General features: G+C 40.7%; 1 protein-coding gene across 2 annotated transcripts; it reads left to right on the top strand.

Moving 5' to 3' along the window:
- The first annotated feature begins 8,792 nt into the window (after window positions 1-8,792).
- On the top strand, window positions 8,793-18,121 carry CCDC160 (coiled-coil domain containing 160). 2 transcript variants are annotated; one of them, XM_008590165.1, is made up of 4 exons: window positions 8,793-8,869; window positions 9,003-9,038; window positions 10,156-10,210; window positions 16,720-18,121. In XM_008590165.1, exon 4 carries the CDS (start codon window positions 16,744-16,746, stop codon window positions 17,716-17,718), a length of 975 nt encoding a protein of 324 aa, XP_008588387.1. In that variant the 5' UTR covers window positions 8,793-8,869; window positions 9,003-9,038; window positions 10,156-10,210; window positions 16,720-16,743; the 3' UTR covers window positions 17,719-18,121. The 2 variants fall into 2 exon arrangements, with proteins under 2 accessions (XP_008588387.1, XP_008588386.1); XM_008590164.1 differs by lacking the exon at window positions 8,793-8,869 and having other exon boundaries at window positions 8,974-9,038.
- The last annotated feature ends 215 nt before the right edge of the window (window positions 18,122-18,336 follow it).

Here is an 18,336-nt window from a genome sequence, read left to right as displayed (position 1 = left end):
AAGGAAGACATAAAACTCTCTCTATTCGCAGATGACATGATGGTCTGTGTAGAAAAACCCCAAAGAATCTACAAAAGTCTCTTAGAATTAATAAATGAGTTCTGTGATGCCATGTGATATAAGATAAGCACACACACAAAATTTATTTTCACATAATGGCAATGAACACATGGACAGCAAAATTAAAAATACCATACCATTTAGAATTGCTCAAAAAATTACTTAGGTGTTGGGCCGGCCCATGGCTCACTCGGTAGAGTGCGGTGCTAATAACACCAAGGCCTCGGGTTCGGATCCCACATAGGGATGGCCGGTTCGCTCACTGACTGAGCGTGGTGCTGACAACACCAAGTCAAGGGTTAAGATCCCCTTACCGTTCATCTTTAAAAAAAAAAAAAATTACTTAGGTGTAAATGTAGCAAAACACATGCAGAACTTGTATGCTGAAAACTAAACAATGCTGAAAACGACATCAAAGAAGATCTACATCAATGGACAGACATATATGCTCATGAATTGGAAGATTCGAGATAGTGAAAGTATCAATTGTCCCCAAATTGATATACAGGTTTAATGCAGTTCCTATCGACGTTTAAGCAAAATATTTTGTAGACGTTGATAAGATTATTCTAAATCTTATATGCAAAGGCAAAGAAAGTAGAATAGCTAAAGCAATGTTGGAAAAAAGAATAAAATGGGAGGAATTAATCTATCTGATTTTAAGACATATGGCTACAGTAATCAAGACTGTAACGTTTTGGAGGAGGGATATACACATATATCAATGTAACAGAATAGAGAACCCAGAAATAGACCCACAAAAAGATGCCCAACTAATTTTTGACAAAAGTGCAAAGGCAATTCAATGGAAGAAAGATAGCCTTTTCAACAAACAGTGCTGTGGCAATCAGACATCCATAGGCAAAACAACGAATGCTTTTTCCAGGTTTTATGAGGTATAATTGACAAATAAAAATTGTATCCATTTAAGGTACACAACATGATGTTTGACACATGTATACATTGTGAAATGATTATGACCACCAAGCTAATTGACATATCCATCACTTCACATAGTTACCATTTGCGTGTGTGTACAAGAACATTTAAGATCCACTTTTAGCAAATTTCAAGTATACAATACAGCATTATTAACTATGGTCACCATGCTGTACATTAGACTTCCAGAACTTACTCATCCTGCATAACTGAGACTTTGTGCCCTTTGTACCCTTTGATCAACATCTCCCCCCACTCCCAGCCCTTGGTGCCCATCATTCCGCTCTCTGCTTCTCTGAGTTAGACATTTTTAGTTTTCACATATAAATGAGATCACGCAGTATTTGTCTTTCTGTGCCTTTCTCTGGGAGGGAAGAAACAGAAGTCGGTACTTAAGGAAATTGTTCACAGTCAATATGCCGTGGCAACTAAAATTTTAACTGTGTTGTTGGGGTACTGGTGTTATTTAACCAAACTGTGGTAACTGAAATGTGTGCATATTGGGACCGTACAAAGTGAGAACTACCTGTATTCACACTCTACAAATTATTAGATTCTACTTTCAAGTGATTGCTACATAACATTTAAGAACCTTACAATATACTTCCATTTCTTCCCTCCAAACATTTGTGCTATTTTTATCATACATGTTACTTTTACTTATGTTATAAACCCATAAAATAGGGCCAGCCCGGTGGCGCACTGCTACAGTGTGCCGCTTGGGAGTGCGGTGGCACTCCTGCCGAGGGTTCGGATCCCACATACAGACCGGTTCCTGCTCACTGGCTCAGCGAGGTGCGGGCCCAACACCGAGGATTGCGATCCCGTTGCTGGTCCCGGTCCGGTATGGGCGCGACACTAAGGGTTGCGATCCGTTGCCGGACACGAAAAAAGACAAAAAAGAAAAAAAATAAAAATAAAAATAAAAATAAACCCATAAAATATCGATCATTTTTGCTTTAGATAGCTGACCATCTCTAAAGAGATTTAAATAATAAGAAAAGTCTTTATACCTAACAACATATTTACCATTTCCAATGCTCCGCATTCCTTTGTGTAGATCAAAACAAATTTTTTTTAATCTGGTGTCAGTACCAAAAGATATCCTTTATCATTTCTTGTAGTACAAGTCTTCTCGTGATGAATTCTTTCACCTTTTGTATATTTGAAAAAGTCTTTATTTTGCCTTTGTTTTTGAAAGATATATTTACTGGGTAAAGAAGTCTAGGTTGACATTTATTTTCTTTAGCTACTTTATTGATGTGGTTCCACTGTCTTCTGTACTGCATTTTTTTCTGATGAGAAATCTCCTGTCCTCTGTATGTAATATGTGTGTGTGTGTGTGTGTGTGTATGTGTGTGTTTTCTCTCTCTGGCTGCTTTTAAGATTTTCTCTATCACTGGTTTTAAGCACTTTGATTATCATATGCCTCAGTGTCATTTTCTTCATGTTTCTTGTGCTTGGGGTTTGTTGATCTTACTAATTATTGAATGCCCAGTACTCAGCACACTACCTGACATGTTGTAGATAAATCAAGAAATATTTCCTGAATCAAACTGCATGATTTTCCAAAAGTAAAAAATAAAATAAATAAATAAATAAAAACTGCATGGTTTTCTAAGGTAGATCCACTATGTGAATGCATCTGTTTGGATTTTCAAGTATTTTAATTTCTTAAACCAAAATCACTTCACCTACAAGTAGTACCTTTTTCAGTGGGCTCTTACTCTCACTCCATCTCCTCTCCCCTCCTGCCTTGCATCTTAACTGCTAGTAGATCTGAATTATTTTAAGTTTTCCAACCTGTCATGCTGTTTCATGCTTCTGTGCCTTTGCACGTGCTATGCCTTATCCTTTTACCTCCTTTGTCTGCCTGGAGAACTACTATTCATCTTTCAAGACCCAGCTCAGATAGTTCAACTTCCAAGGATCTTGAGACTTCCTTCACTCAAACCTCTTTACCATCTGATCCTTCATCTGAGCCCCTCCTTAATCTATGAATACTTCCATCATTGCATTTATTACATTTGTCTGTCTGAATATTTCTTGCTCTTAGCCCAATTCCAGGCACATTGAGGTGCTCAGCAAATGTTACTTGAATAAATGGGAGTTTGGGAAAATGTTTTAAAAGGAATAGAGAAACTATAAGGAAGTGATATGAGGCTGAATTCAGTTGTTTTTAAATAAAAATTTTATTGAGGTACACAAACAGAAAAAATGTACAGATCTTAAGTGTATATTTTCATGATTTTTCACAAAGTAAATACATCCATACAATCAATGCCCACATAAAAAAGTAGAACATTACCAAAACCCCAGAGGCCTGTCTTGTACTGTTTTCCAATCGTTACTCCCCACCCTGCAAAGGTAACCATTATTCTGACTTCTAATACCTTGGAAAACTTTTGCCTGTATAGCAACTTCTATGTTAGAGGCAAAACTGGACCAAAATTTGTTACTTCCGCAAGACTACTAGTACTAATAGCCAAGACCTGGTGAGCACTTTCTGTTCACCAAGCACTGTTCTAATTGCTTTACATATATTAACTTATGGGGATATAATTTATCCCCACAGCCACTCTGTGAAGTAGGTACTATAATTATTCCCTATTTACCAATGAAGAACCTGGGATACAGAGAAGTTAAGCAATTTGCTCAAGGACATATAGCAGCTAAGTGGTAATGCTTGTATAGTCTGACAGTCTCCAGAGCTTATGCCATACAATGTACAAACATCATCAAACTAGATCTCAGCAAAATATGACATGCCAGTAGTTTAAAAACTATTACTGTTTATTGCCTGCTGTTGGAAAACGTGAATGTCAGGGTAGGAGATAGCTGGATATAGGGTCTCCCTGACACTAGTGGTCAAGTGCCCTTTATAAATGTCAGTGCTGCATAGTCATTGACAGACTTGGGAGCCAGACCTGCCTGAGTTCAAACCCCATCTCCACCACTTATTAACCATGTGACTTTAGGCAAGTTACTTAACCATTATGTGCCTGGGTTTTCTCATCTGTAAAATATAAGCAATAATTGTACCTACATCATAAGATTGTTGTGAAAGTTAAATGAAACACTCCTGGCACATGGTATGAGCTCAGTTCATTCATTCATTCATTCATCCATTCATTCATCCAGCCAGCCATTCAACAAATATCTGTTCAGTGCCTACCGTATGCCAAATGCCATGGTTGGTGCTTAGGGTATATTGGTGAACAAATCAAAGATTCCTGCCCATTTGGAGCTTATGGTGTAGTGCAGCCTGGGGACAGAAGGTGCAGGGAGAACAGAAGATAACATAATAGGGTATGTTTGAAAACAAATGCTACGTAAAAAAAATTAGATCAGGGTAAGGAGTAGTGGGAGTGCTGGAGAGGTTGGAAGTTGGCAGCATTAAATGGAAGGGTTAGGGTAGGCCTCACCGAGAAGGTAGGATTGGAACAAAGACCTGAGGGAGGTAAGGATGTAAAATATGTGGATATCTTAGGGAAGAGCATTCAAGGCAAAGAGAATAGGTTGAGTGAAGCCCCTAATGGTGGGAGGGTGCCTGGGAATTCTCAGAATGACAAGACAAGGCAGCCGGTGCTGCTGGAGTGGAACCAGCAAGGGTGAAAAGAGTAAGGGAGGAGATCAGAGAGGTATTGTGGGGGTGCAGGTGGAGGTAGAGGGTTTCTCAATGCATATCCTGTATGGCCCTATAGCCTATTATAAGGAATTTGGCTTTTACTGTAAGTTAAATTGAGAGCCTTTGTAGGCTGAGCAGAGTGGTAACATGATCTGACTTAATACTTTTGTAATGGTCTCTTTGGATACTGTGCTGAGAATAGACAGTGGGAGGGTGTTGTGGGTTGAACTGTGTCACCAAAAAAAGATGTGTTCAAGTTCCTGTTGCATTAGTCCATTTCTGTTGCTTATAACAGAATACCTGAAACTGAGTACTTTGTAAACAAAACAATATATATTGCTTATAGTTTCAGAGGCTGGGAAGTCCAAGGTCACATCTGGTGAGGGCTTTCTTGATGATGGCTCTCCACAGCAACGCAGGGCATAGCACGGTGAATAGCTTGAGCAAGAGGGAAAACCTCCTCCCTTGCTTTTCTTCTAAAGACATCAGAACCACACCCATTTCCACCCATTAAACCATCAACCCATTACTCCATGAATGTATCAATCCATTCGCTAGGTCATGGTCCTCACAATGTAATCACCTCTTAAAGGCCTCACCTTTCAATTATCATAATAGGATTTTCCACCCTTTTAACACTGTCACAGTGGGGATTAAGTTCCAATCATGAAAATTTGGAGGACACATTTAACTCATAGTACCTACGAATGAAATAAGGTCTTTACAGATGTAACTAAATTAAGATGAGGTCATATTGGATTAGAGTGGGCACTAATCCAACAACCGATGTCCTTCTTTCTAAGAAGAGGAGAAACTGGGCACACAGACACATACAGAGGAAAGACAGCCATATGAAGTCACAAGGACACATAGGGAGAATGCTACATGAAGATGGAGGCAGAGATTGGAGTGATGTATCTACAAGCCACAAAAGGCCAAGGATTACTGGCAACCACCAGAAGCTAGGAGAGACAGATTGTCCCTCAAAGTCTCCAGAAGGAACCAACCCCAAATGACCTTGATTTCAGACTTCTAAGCCTCCAGAACGGTGAGAGAATAAGCGTCTACTGTTTTAAGCCACCCAGTTTGTGATACTTTGTTACATCAGCCCCAGGAAACTAATACAGTGGGCAAGCATAGAAGAGGTTAGGAGGCCAGGATCGGGGTGGTAATGGTGGGGATGGGGAGAAGCTGTCAGATTCTGGATACACTATGAAGGTTCAGCCAATAGAATTTGCTGTAAAGGATGTGGGGTGTGATAAATGTTAGCTATTATTATTATCTGCATGACTAATTTAAGTATCCACATGTAATATATGCCTATAAATGTATATTTTTTCATTGCCCCAAATATCCCAGGTTTGAGGCTACTCAAACTGGGATCATTTGCCAGGACAATCAGAAGAAGCCTATTTTGCTGTGTAATCAGAAAGCAAATCACGAGCCGACTCTGTGGCTCACTCGGGAGAGTGCGGCGCTGGGAGTGCCGAGGCCGCGGGTTCGGATCCTATATAGGGATGGCCGGTGCACTCACTGGCTGAGTGTGGTGCGGGCGACACCAAGCCAAGGGTTGCGATCCCCTTACCCGTCACAAAAAAAAAAAAAAGCGAATCACATTACTTCTCTGGGCCTCAATCTCCTACATGGTAAAATGAGAAGGTTGGGCTCCATTGTATGATTGTGTGATTCTATTATTATCAAGTGCCTTGTTGCCTTAGTATTGGTAAAGGTTCCAGACGACAGTAAACTGTTTTCTGACTTTCATGTGTGAAAACCTATGTCCAAGTCTGCAGTAGCTTTGAATAACAAAATTTACTGTCCTCACTCTTGTTGATTTTCTGCCAATTGAAACTTCTGGTATATGACGGAATGACCCACCATATTTAAAAATAGAATAACAGAAATACCAAAGTAATCCTTTGTGCCTTTTATCAGGAATGTGGGAGGGGGTGGGCAGGGGTTGTTTAGTGGGAGTCTGGGAGCTGTACCTGAAATAAAGGTTTGGAATTCTGGGTGTAAGACTTCAGACTCCATTTTCCAGAGCATACCCTGACTTATCACTATCAGTGTATTTATATTTTTGGAGGGTAATAAATTCATATAACAAGATAATAATAATATTAAACATTTATATAGGACTTACTCTGTGTCAAGCACTGTTCTAAGGGTTTTAAAATATTAACTCACTGAATCCTCATAACACTCTACGAGTTTGGTATAGTTATTATTCCCATTGTACAAATGAGGAAACTGAGGCACAGAGCAATCAAGACAGATTCCTTTATTACATTAATAAAGGATCTTACAGAAAGCAAAAATAAATGGAACTCTTTTAAAATAATTAAAACAAATGATAAATGCAAGGCAATTTGGAGAATCAAGGAAAGAAGTTTCGTCAGAATCCCACAAACTAATTCTGACAGGGTCATGAAAAACACACATTGATATTAGGCCTGTTCCTACCTCCAATCCTTGTTGACTTTGGTTCTCTAAGGAGGAAAATGGAGACTGAGAAACAGGCCTCAGGGCACCTGAATGTAACCTTGCCAGTGCCCAAACACCTGTTAGATCAGGTTCCCAAGAAGTTTTGAAGTTTTGAAATCTATCCTGGTATTGTTCCTAAGTCAATCCCTTGCTAGGTCCTGATAAATTAGACTGTCACTTTTTATTTTATTTTATTTTTTCCGTGACCGGTAAGGGGATCGCAACCCTTAGGTGTGGTGTCGCCCGCACCGGCTCAGCCAGTGAGCGCACCGGCCATTCCTATATAGGATCCGAACCCGCGGCGGGAGCATCGCTGCGCTCCCAGCGCTGCACTCTCCCGAGTGCGCCCCGGGGCCGGTCCAGACTGTCACTTTTTTTTTTTTTCTTTTTGTCTTTTTTACTGACCTGTAACGGGATCGCAACCCTCGGTGTCGCGTCCGCACCGGGGACCGGCAATGGGACCGCAACCCTCGGTGCTGCGCCCGCACCGTGCTCAGCCAGTGAGCGGGAACCGGTCTCCACATGGGATCCGAACCCTGGGCGGCTCCCACCGTGCTCCCAAGCGGCGCACTCTCCAGTGCGCCACCGGGCCGGCCCCAGACTGTCACTTTTTAAATGTACTTAAAGCTCCTTTCAGTTGAGATCCCACAACCAATATTTCCTTTCACCCTTATGCTTCCTAGAAAATACCAGCTTTCCTAAGAATCACTCATTACTATTTCAGACACCTCAGTCCCGCTCTGTTTCAGGTCCCACAGCCTTGGCCAGGTCTACTGTGGTGATGGAAGAATCAGTACTGGGCAACCAGGCTTATCGAAGTCTGAAATATCGTTTGTTTATTCAACAAAATACCATGAGAGAAATCTATAACATAATGAAAAACGTGGGCTTGTCACCTAAGTAATCCTGGAAGTTGTGAGCAACGTTTGAACAACGTGACGGGTAGAAGGAAACGACTTTATTCTGCCTGTAGTGTACAACGAGCTGCACTCAACAGGTTTAAAATTCAAATAGGTGCCTGAGTGGTTTAGAGAAATTCCTAAGTGATAAATTAAGGACACCATGGACTATCTGAGATACGAGCCCAATATCCCATAGGGGCACAGCCAGGGGACAATGCCCTCCTGACCCAAGGTCCTCAGAACCCTGGTCAGAGGCAGAAATTCCGGTTAGAACGTTGTGCTGACCTGCAAGGGCGGGTGGGGCTGGGGGGCTGGGGTGCGGCTCCCACATTGTCAGGAACCCTGAACCACATCCAAGCGACCTTCCCCCGCTAACCCTCCACCATGTCATGTTACTAACAGCAGGCCTGGGGATTAGCCCCTGTGCCACTCCCTTCTCGCCCCGCTACAATCACAGAGACCAGGTGGCTTTATGAGTCACGCAGACCCTCCGTAATAACCCCCACAGTGGGCGGGGCTGCCCTGCAGTGTCTGGCCCCTTCCCACCCCGACTCAGCTCGCTTCCCATGAGTTCCTATCTCTTGCCAAGCAGAAGCCGCGGCGGAACTGGCCCCACCGGGCATGCCCAGTCCTCGGGCCGGGCTCTGAGTGCCACACAGGCAGCACCCGACCCGCTGCGCGCTTCTTCAGTGCCCCGGTCCCTTTAAATCGGGCCGGCCGGTCGCTAGGCAACAGCGCGGCCGGCGCTAGCGCGGCACTGCAGAGGCTGAGCCCCTGGCTGGCCGGGTCGGGTCGCGGTGGCCATCGCCTAGCTAGGGGCTGCCGCCCGCTGCTGGTGGCTGGCTTCGGGGAAGAGGGGACCGTAATAACTTCGTATAGCATACATTATACGAAGTTATACGATGAGCTCTGTACTTGTATATGATTAGGCAGTTCACGCATGAGTGTGACTGGGCGGCCCGCTGCTGGTGGCTGGCTGCGGGGAAGAGGGGACAGGTCTCTCTAGACCGCACCCACGCCTTCAGGTATGTCTGCGGAAGGGAAAGCCCGGGCTCCCCCGGGCTCGCCCCTCTTCTTCCCTGCTCGGGGTACGGGGCGGGGAGGAGGGGGTGGGAGCCAGGGGAAGGGGCCCTTCTCCCCACCTCGACCCCCCACTGCGGGCTTTTTCTCTCTTTAGAGCCCCAGGCCGGAGCTGGTGAGCGTCTGGGAGGGAAGGGAACGGGGCGTGGGAGTGGGTCTGTGAAAGGAGAAGTGGGGTCAGGCCTCTCCCGCTGCCCCGCCAGCGACAGGGTCGGGACTGGGGAGGTGGAAAGTGTCACCTGCAGTGCGGGCCGCAGACCCGAGCCACCTTCTTTCCGCTCAGAGCAGCGGTGGCAGGAGTTTCAGTTAACCATTCACAGAGAAAACCCCCAAAGTATGCATACAAAGATACAGCTTTATAGCAAGAATGTGACTCCCATACTAATAAAGTCTCAGCCTTCAGAATTAAGGTGACTCCGTATCTTTCCTTCTAGAAGGAATAATTTCACACTAATAACAGAGAACTGGGGGCGTAACCGTTCACAGGGCCCAATTTTCAGGGGTACTTTTTCTTTCCTCTCAATATCTATCAAACAATAGAAAAGACAATCTGGGCCCGTAAGTTAGGACTCTGAAAGATTAAGGCAAAAATTGGGATCAGTTCCCTTTTTAATGTTTTTTTCAAATTAGCTGCACTCGGAGGGAGGGCGGCAAGGCCTGAGCTGCAGCCCTTTGCTAACGTGGCTCTTGGCATGCTCGTTAGTAAGTAACAAGCACGCTACTGCTGCCTCCACCAGGGGTGGCTCATTCGCTCAATAGGTGCTAAAGGTGGGGAGACACGGTGCTGAATAAAATGTCACCGTGAGTCTTACCCTACTTGATATTTGTATTGTTTGGGGAAGGAAGACTTACTGACATAATAGTTGGGAAAATGGGTTGACAACTTAAAAGGAGAAAATTACCTCGAAGTGTCTGGCATCACGTTTCATAAGCCAAACGACATTCTAAGTATATGCACTTGTAATTTTAATTTACATCCCAGATATAAATGTGGCTTTGGGCATTCTGGTTAGTTATATTTCCTTATTACACTGAGATGAGCAGAATTTTTTTTTTTTTCAGTTCACACTGGAGAAGGACAGCAACAACATCCAGTAGACATTGGACCTCAGAAAGTGTAAGTACAGTTGTGTTGGCTGATACCTCATTATGGGTGTCTAGAAGCACAGAGCCTTACCTAACATAGATCTTCGACGTTGTAACTACATCATCAATCTGCAGTGTCAGCACACTTTCAAGAAGGCTTCATAAAAATACAAAAGAAAAATGTCCTGAAGACTTTAGCTAAGCTAAATAAATTTCAAGGGAAAGATAAAAGTCCTTTCCCTAAAATTTCACCCCCAAAATTTCATAAGGCAGAAGAGAAATTATAAGCACTTTTTTAAAACGTCAATTAAAATAAGAGCATTATGAATTTTTAGGAAGAATATTGAGAATCATTCATTCAACAAATATTTATTGAGGGCTACTATGTGTCAGTTGACAGGGATACAAAGATTAGTAAGATGCTAGGTGATCACAGCATATTGGTATAATAAAAGTCTGTATGAAATGCTGTAGAAGCACAGGAAAAACTCAGAGTGCAGAGTCATCCTTGCTAATCTTCAAACTAATAGTCCAGTTGTGATATTTCAAAAAAGTTATTGGTGGCTCTGAAAAACAGTGGGGCATTTGGGAAGTTCTTGGGAAAGTAATTGATAAAAATGCAAATGTCGGGCCGGCCCGGTGGCGCACTGGAGAGTGTGCCGCTTGGGAGCGTGGCGGTGCTCCCGCCGAGGGTTCGGATCCCATGTAGAGACCGGTTCCCACTCACTGGCTGAGCGCGGGGCGGGCCCAACACCGAGGGTTGCGATCCCGTTGCCGGTCCCCGGTACGGTCCCCGGTACGGGCGCGACACCGAGGGTTGCGATCCCGTTACCGGTCAGTAAAAAAGACAAAAAAAGGAAAAAAAAAAAAAAAAGCAAATGTCTTAGGTTGTAGAAAAATCTACAACTTTGCTTAGAGTCAATTTAACTTCAGAAATTTGGGAACATCAACAACTAACTTACAGGAGTTAGGATGTATTTTTCCCTGGGGACGCAGATTAAATTAGGTTTCCCTCTGCTTACTTTAATAGCACCTACATTTTTCCCCCCAAACTGACTTTTTCTGAGGTCTGATGACTTCAGGCTGGCAAATTTGGAGCACATATCTTTGTAGGAGAGTTAGGTTGTTTAAGTGGCTGGTTTATGTTTGAAGGGAGGGTAAGGAAAATCTAAAAATGAACAAAATACGTTGTTTACAGTATACTTTAAAAATTGCTTCCATTTCCATTTTCATTCATTTTTCCTAACCACCTGTGAAATCAGTATATTGGTTCCTATTTTACACCTGAAGAATCTGAGGCTTCCAGAAGTTAAGTCTTCACATAGTTCTGAAGTGTGGGAGCCAAGATACCTGATTTCTTGAATCTTTTTTCCACCATAGTCCATACTCAATTCTTTTCTCAAGAACTTCCTTTTCCTTCATCCCCATAATTTTGCACAATAAAATATTTTGATTCACCTTGACTTCAAAGAGTTCATTTGGGTTCTCATTTTGGTTTGTTTTTAAACAACTTTATTTCTATGCCCACTTTATTTTTTTTATTTAGTTAATTAATTTATTTTCTTTTTAAAATGTATTTTGTAATTGAAACATGATTGATTATACATATTTATGGGGTACAGAGTTGACTATCAGTATTTGTGTACAATATGTGATGATCAAATCAGTATTGTTAATATGTTCGTCAGCACAAATCATAATTATTCTTTGTGTCCATTACCCAAGGAGGAGGGGGTGCTGGGTCCTCATTTTGGTATTTTCTGCAAGTCAGTGAAAGAGGGTGGAGAATGGGAAAGCTTCCCTAGAGGGGGCAGGTCAGAATCTTCTTAAGGAAAGAGAGTGATGATGGCAGTGTTTTGTGCCTGGAAACAGTGAAAGCAGGAAAAAAAAGGGTGAGAACCACTGCTTTTAAGTGAGAACAAATTGGACAATTGGACAAAGACGCAAAGCAAAATGACTTCCTTTGTAGCAGACTTTTTTTCTATTTTAGCTGAATAGTTTTTCTAAGGATTGAGAGAACTGAAACCAACCACTAATAAAGGGGAAAATGTTCCTTGGGTTTAGAGAGGCCCTTTGTCTTCACTTTACTGCCTCTGGGCAGCGACTATAGCCACACCTCTATATTGTAGAGCAATTCTTTTAAAAAAAAAAAATTATTATTGAAACAATTGATTGTACATATCTGTGGGATACTGCATTGAATATCAATACCTGTGTGTAATATGTGATGCTCAAATCAGCATAATTAGTATGTTCAACATTACACAATATAATCATTTTTTGTGGCCTTTTACTCACTAACCTCCCTCCCCCTCCCCCTTCCCACCTCTGGTGGCCTCAGTTCTATTCTCTCCTTTTGAAATTTCAACGTATTATTGTGATCATTGTATCTTTCTTGCTTGCTTATTTATTTATTAGTTTATTTTTAAAAACTAGTTAATTAACTAGTGTTTATTAAAAATAAAACTAGTTGAGGGCAGCCAAGGGGCTGATGGTAGTGACAGAAGGTTGCTCAGCACTGGTTAGAGATGACCTTTTTCAGCCATCATTCCTGGTTTACAACGTGTGAGAGGAAGGACTCTTGGGAGGTGTCACAAGACACTTTGGTGTTCTTCCAAAACTTTCCTAGTCCCTGTCTATCCCTGCCTGGAAGAAGAATTGTATTTTGCAGACAGATCTAGATTTATGCAGAGATGGTCCTGAAAATTTGAAACCAAATTCTAAGGTAAATGGGATAAGGTGACAGAAAAAAACATTTTTTATTTATGTTATCAAATTTCCCTAAAGCATGCAATTTTAAATATGAATATTTTAGAAAATATGTAATTAAATTTTATATCCACCTTAATATGAGTATACTCCCCAGAGCCGCTCCTTGAAAATAAAAGTGAGATGGTTTTGTGGATTTCTCTTTGTGTAATAAACAGTAATACATTATTTTCTGGAGCTACTTGAGGATAGAAGTGTATTCACCTAAGATATTTATGAAATGGTGTACCTAAAGATCCATAATATATGATCAGTCTTTGCTTAGCTTTCAACATTTATAGTATGCTACATCACATTTCATTATAAATTCACTTTCAGTTTATTTTATCCGTGATTCCCAAATTCTTTAGCTGAGTATAAACCACTTCCATGACAAAAAGAGATTCTTTACTCTACAAAAATGTCCTACTACTTTGCCACTGCAAAAAAAAAAAAGTTACCAGAATGGTGATGTTTTCAGTGAGACACTAACTAGAACCATCAGGAGTCCATTATTAATTCATGTCAGACACAAATGAATAGATGTAGTCATATCATGACACCCATGCCTTAACAGTACAGTCCCAAGGACTACTGGCAGATCACTGTCTTAGAGGACCATTAATGTTATTTTGTCATATGACTTATATTGTTTTCTTGTCTGTGCTCTGACTTATTTGTTTCTTTAATTTTTTCATTTCTCTTGGGCCTCCTTCCCCTACTCTTCAGTTTTTCAGTTTCCAATGTAGTGCTGGGTAGGCGCTTATAATAACAAATGTTCACAGCTGACCTGCTAAAAAGACATGCTTACACTTTCAATAATGGCTTCTGGCTTGGCTCGCTGTATGCTGCAGCAAATTACATAGCCAAGTTTATTGAGAGCAAAATGGCTGCCAGGCCAGGGTAGAGTAGTGTCATTGTTTCAGAGCATATTTCTTGTCCTTGCCAGAGCATACTAATACCGTACTTGTTCTGCATAAAAACAAACATTGCAATTTGCAAAGAGAAAATGAGATTGGCAGCTTTTACCTCCAGTCTGGGCTTTGCCATACTCTGTGACTAGATTTGGGAAGAAGCCCTTAAAGGATATCTTGCCAATGAAAGGGGAAAAAAAAAAAAAAAAAAAGGAAAAGGAGCGGCTCAGAGACCCCTTGACCCTGCCCTGTGTAAGCCGTGGGAGGGAAATTCCAAAAGGCTTTTCAAACCTTTCTCTTTCTGTCCTTTGATATGTGACATGCAATTCTCCTTACCCTCCCCCCTCCATTTTCCCTCTCTCCTTTTGTGGCCCTTTAAAAGATACCTAAGCTCTGAAAAGAATGGCTTCTTTTCTTTCAATTTGTGGAATGAAACCTAGCAGATGAATAAAGAGGAATTTTACAACTAGCACTGACCTGGGAAGCAGTGTCTCAGTTTTACCACTACAGGCTGTGTGGCCTTGGCCCAGTCACTTCACTGCTCTGAGCTCCAGTTATAAAATAAGTGGATTCTTTCCAGTTCCGTGAAAAGCATTGGCTGTATAGTATTCACTGAAAGGCATTTCCTTTTGGACACCCAGGAAATTATACAGAGGGAAGAAAGGTAGTGAACATTATAAAACGTGCATGTGTGTTTGTGTATGTTGCCAGAGGTTTATGGGAAGGTTGGACATAGAAGTCACTTAATAAAGGAGTAAAATTATTAATGAAAAGGATCTTCTATTTTAACTATTATCTATACTCAGACCTCTACCTCAGGTGTGTCATTGCTATCTCCAGGTATAAAATAGCCTCACCTTACTTGCCCCTGGGCTCACCTTCCTGATCCCACCAATGCCTTTTACCCAGAATAAGGTAAGAGGAATAGTAATCTCTCTGCCATTGCTACCTGATTAGAACATTTTTATCTTTTGCAGAATTGTCTGGTAAAAATTTAACTGCTGAAAAATGTGACTGGCAATTAGCATTGCCCTCTTTTCTCCTCTCTGTTCCTTTCCTTGTGATCGCTGTAATAATTCCTACTCATTTGCATTCATATTTCCAGAAAGGAGGGAAACTGCGATCGTGATAATCTTCCCCTTTAAGAACAGATAGATCAAAAATGCTTCTGGATGGTGACTGGTAGAATAATAAAAGTCAGAAAGGACTATTTCAAGAGAAAGGAAGTGATACTCCAATGACAAATACATACCATGAATTTCAAGTCTCAGTTTATCATTATGGTCTGGTTGACTAAACTTTAATAAAGCTTGGCTTATGGCTTTTGAACCAATCATTTTAACACCTTCACTGAGCCCCCATCTCCAAAGAGTTCATTTTAGGAATATTTGTACCTTTTCCTTTCCTCAAAGCCAAGTAGTTGCCAGTAGGGATGTACCCTTGGGGATAGTGAGTCCCTTACCTCTTTGGGGGGGGAGGGGGGCGGAAAGAGGTATGTTCATTACCTGTAAGTATCAAGTTTGTTCCTTCATTGCCGGTAGCAAGGAAAATCTGTGTTATTTAAACTATGGTTGCTAAAAAGAAAAGACTGGAGTGGTAATACACCAAAGAGTAGTTATCTGAGGGCCATGGGATTATGAAGAAGATTCGTTTTGGTTTTTTGTTTTGTTTTGTTTGTGCTTTTTTGTATTCTCCAAAATTGCTGCAAAGAATCAAAGAAAATATTAATTAAAAAATAAACACAATATTTGCCATTTCTCCTTACCAGGAGGAAATTACATTTGTGTGCATAAGTTAAATAGATGCAGGTACACTTTGATTTTTCTCAGTAATGATGCTACAAATATATTATAGTAATTAATGTATAAAATGGTTAAAGTGACCACTTCCTTCTTCTCCCCCCTCCTCCCCCGTTAAAGGTAACTGCAATTACCAGTTTGGTGACTTCAGATGCCAGTGACTTTTCAACATGTTGCTTAGGTCCTTCTTTCTCCCTTCCCTCAGAAGTCGTTCCTAATCAAATATTTCAGTGCTTTAGGAAAACTGTACGTTAAGGATTCCCTTTGAACAGGGGAGATTCTTTTTGAAACAAAATAATCATCCTCTAATATTTATAAATTTGGAAAGTTGGTTGTGATTTAGTATGCTAAATTTTTACCTAAACACTACACTCAGAGTCTACATTCTTAAGAAAAACACATTTGGTGGCATTAATATTTTCAATTGTTGACATTAGGTTCTCATTGTGAAATTGCTGTCAAAACGGATTGATTTCTATACACTTGGCAGTCTTGCCTAAAAGCAAAGCCGAAGACTGGAATAGCAGGAATTTATAGGTCAAGACAGAAGGGCATTTGGCAGAGTTAGTCATAAGGAAGTCTGCATGGTATACTTTACCAAAAGCAGCTCACATTGCATTAAGCCCTGATGTTTTAGTCACTTTAAAGAATGGATAAACAGTAGTTCAATCCAAAAGAACTAGAAAAAAAATCAAACACACTGAAAGCACAGGTATTAACAATATTAACCTATTAATTTCAAATCACTTATTTTAAAGCAGTCTTTTTTCACATGTACAGTTGCTTTCTCATAGAATTACTTTCTCTGTCTAAAATAAATAGCTAGATGTGTCAATTTACTGATTATATTTCATAGGATCAAAGAATTTTAAAGGTGGAAGCACCTGTAGATAGAACTTAGCTAGTTGAACTAGTTTAGCCCTTTCAATTTAAAAATGAGGGAACTGAATCTCAAGTCACTCAGTGAATTAGAGGAAGAGCCAGCCCTCAAATGTTTAGGTTCCAGCATTTTTAATTCTTTCTACTATGCTAGATGCTAGCCTAAATAATGTGCCTTGATTTAAAATTTTGTTTTTCAGGAATTGGAAGAGGTGGCTGACGAAATGGACGCTAGAAGAAAACGCTGGAAGGAGAATATGTTTACTTCCTTTTTCAGTGCACAGGATGTTCTAGAAGAGGCTTCTGAGCCTGAGTCGGCTTTTGAAGAAATCACTGTAGATAAGATCAAGAGAATGGAAGGAATTTTTAACTTGTCCAGTAGAAAGTGTCAAGGAAAAAAGAAATTTAAGAGGAAAGAATGTATTTCCCAACTAAATAAAAAAGAACAAGAACCAAATCTGAGAGAGACAAAGATAAACATTTCGAAGAATGAAGCAGACACAAATTCTGCCTCTTGTGAATCATCTAACTTGGATGTTGCAACCGAAGAAAGCTTTAACGGCACAAAAGATCACTCTACCTGGAGCACAAAGGAATTACCTACTCTACCAAGACCAAACACAAGGAAGAAATTTACTGGAGGAATGTCTACAAAACTTCGCCTGAACCTTTTGAATGAAGAACTGGAAGAACTTAATATGAAATGCAGAAAGATAGAAGAGGAATTTGAAAATGCCGAAAAAGAACTTTTGAACTCTAAAAAAGAAGCCCTCACAAAACCCCTAAATTTTCAAGAAACAGGCATGGATACTTCGAAGAAGGACTGGGAACTTCAAGCTTTAAGAAATGACCTATCTGAAAAAGCAACAAATGTAAAAACATTGACTGAAGAGCTGCAGCAAGCCAAGGAAGTCATCCACAAGTTGAACCTAGAGAATCAAGATTTAAAAGAAGCTGTTAGGAAGTTAAAGCTTCAAATTGAACTTGGAAATGCACTCCTAAAAGAAGAAATGAAATTGTATTATGAATTAGAAATGGAAAAGATCCATGGAGAACTCAATGCCATCAAGAATGAACTGAGAGCTGAGAAGTCCCTGCAGGCAAGAAATAACAGAGCCCTGGAGTTGCTTAGAAAACACTTTGCATCAGTGGTAACGCCATCAAGCACCCTTGATCCCTTTGGTGGGGATTTTTTTTAAAACTTAAAAAAAAAAAAAAAAAGGCCTTTCATTAGGCAAGTCATTGAGCCAAATCAGTGTTTATTGTACTTTCTTTGTGTGCTACTTAAAATGTGTGTAATAGGATGTAATTTTCATTTCTGGTGAATCAGAATATCGGTAAAACATGTAGATGTTAACTCAAAGCTTTTGCTTTCTCTTTCTAATGAAGTTATTGCAAGAATCCAAATGGAAATGAAGCTGTGGAAATCTCTTTTACATATATGTATTTCAGAAGAACATAGTGATTCACCAAGTCATTTATGAGCACAAATCAACAGCCATTTTGCAATCTTGTGAGCAATATGTCTTGGCACATGAATATTCTTCCATCTGTGTTCACTGATGTTAACAATAAAAATCTTGTTTATGTGTATAAGCATAACATATGTCTGTGGATCTTGCAGCTGCCTGTTCAAACTCAATGGGATACCAAAAACGTGTCTGCTTTCTTTGGGGTCTAACCTTAATTAGGCACATATAAACATCTCAGAAAAAAATGCAGTTTTTTTCTTCCCCTGCTGTTTTCCCCATGCTGTCTCCTTTGACCTGGCCACGGTTCCCATAGACTGGAAGACGACTTAAGAGACATTGCTATGA

The sequence above is a fragment of the Galeopterus variegatus genome, unplaced genomic scaffold, assembly GCF_000696425.1.
Source record: "Galeopterus variegatus unplaced genomic scaffold, G_variegatus-3.0.2 Scaffold5891, whole genome shotgun sequence".
Taxonomy (NCBI): Eukaryota; Metazoa; Chordata; class Mammalia; order Dermoptera; family Cynocephalidae; genus Galeopterus; species Galeopterus variegatus.
Note: the sequence above shows the minus strand (reverse complement) of the source record. Positions and strands in the feature narration are given on the sequence as shown.

Coding starts and splice junctions, on each gene's coding strand:
- CCDC160 (XM_008590165.1), top strand. CDS start 16,744: ATGGACGCTAGAAGAAAACGCTGGAAGGAGAATATGTTTACTTCCTTT.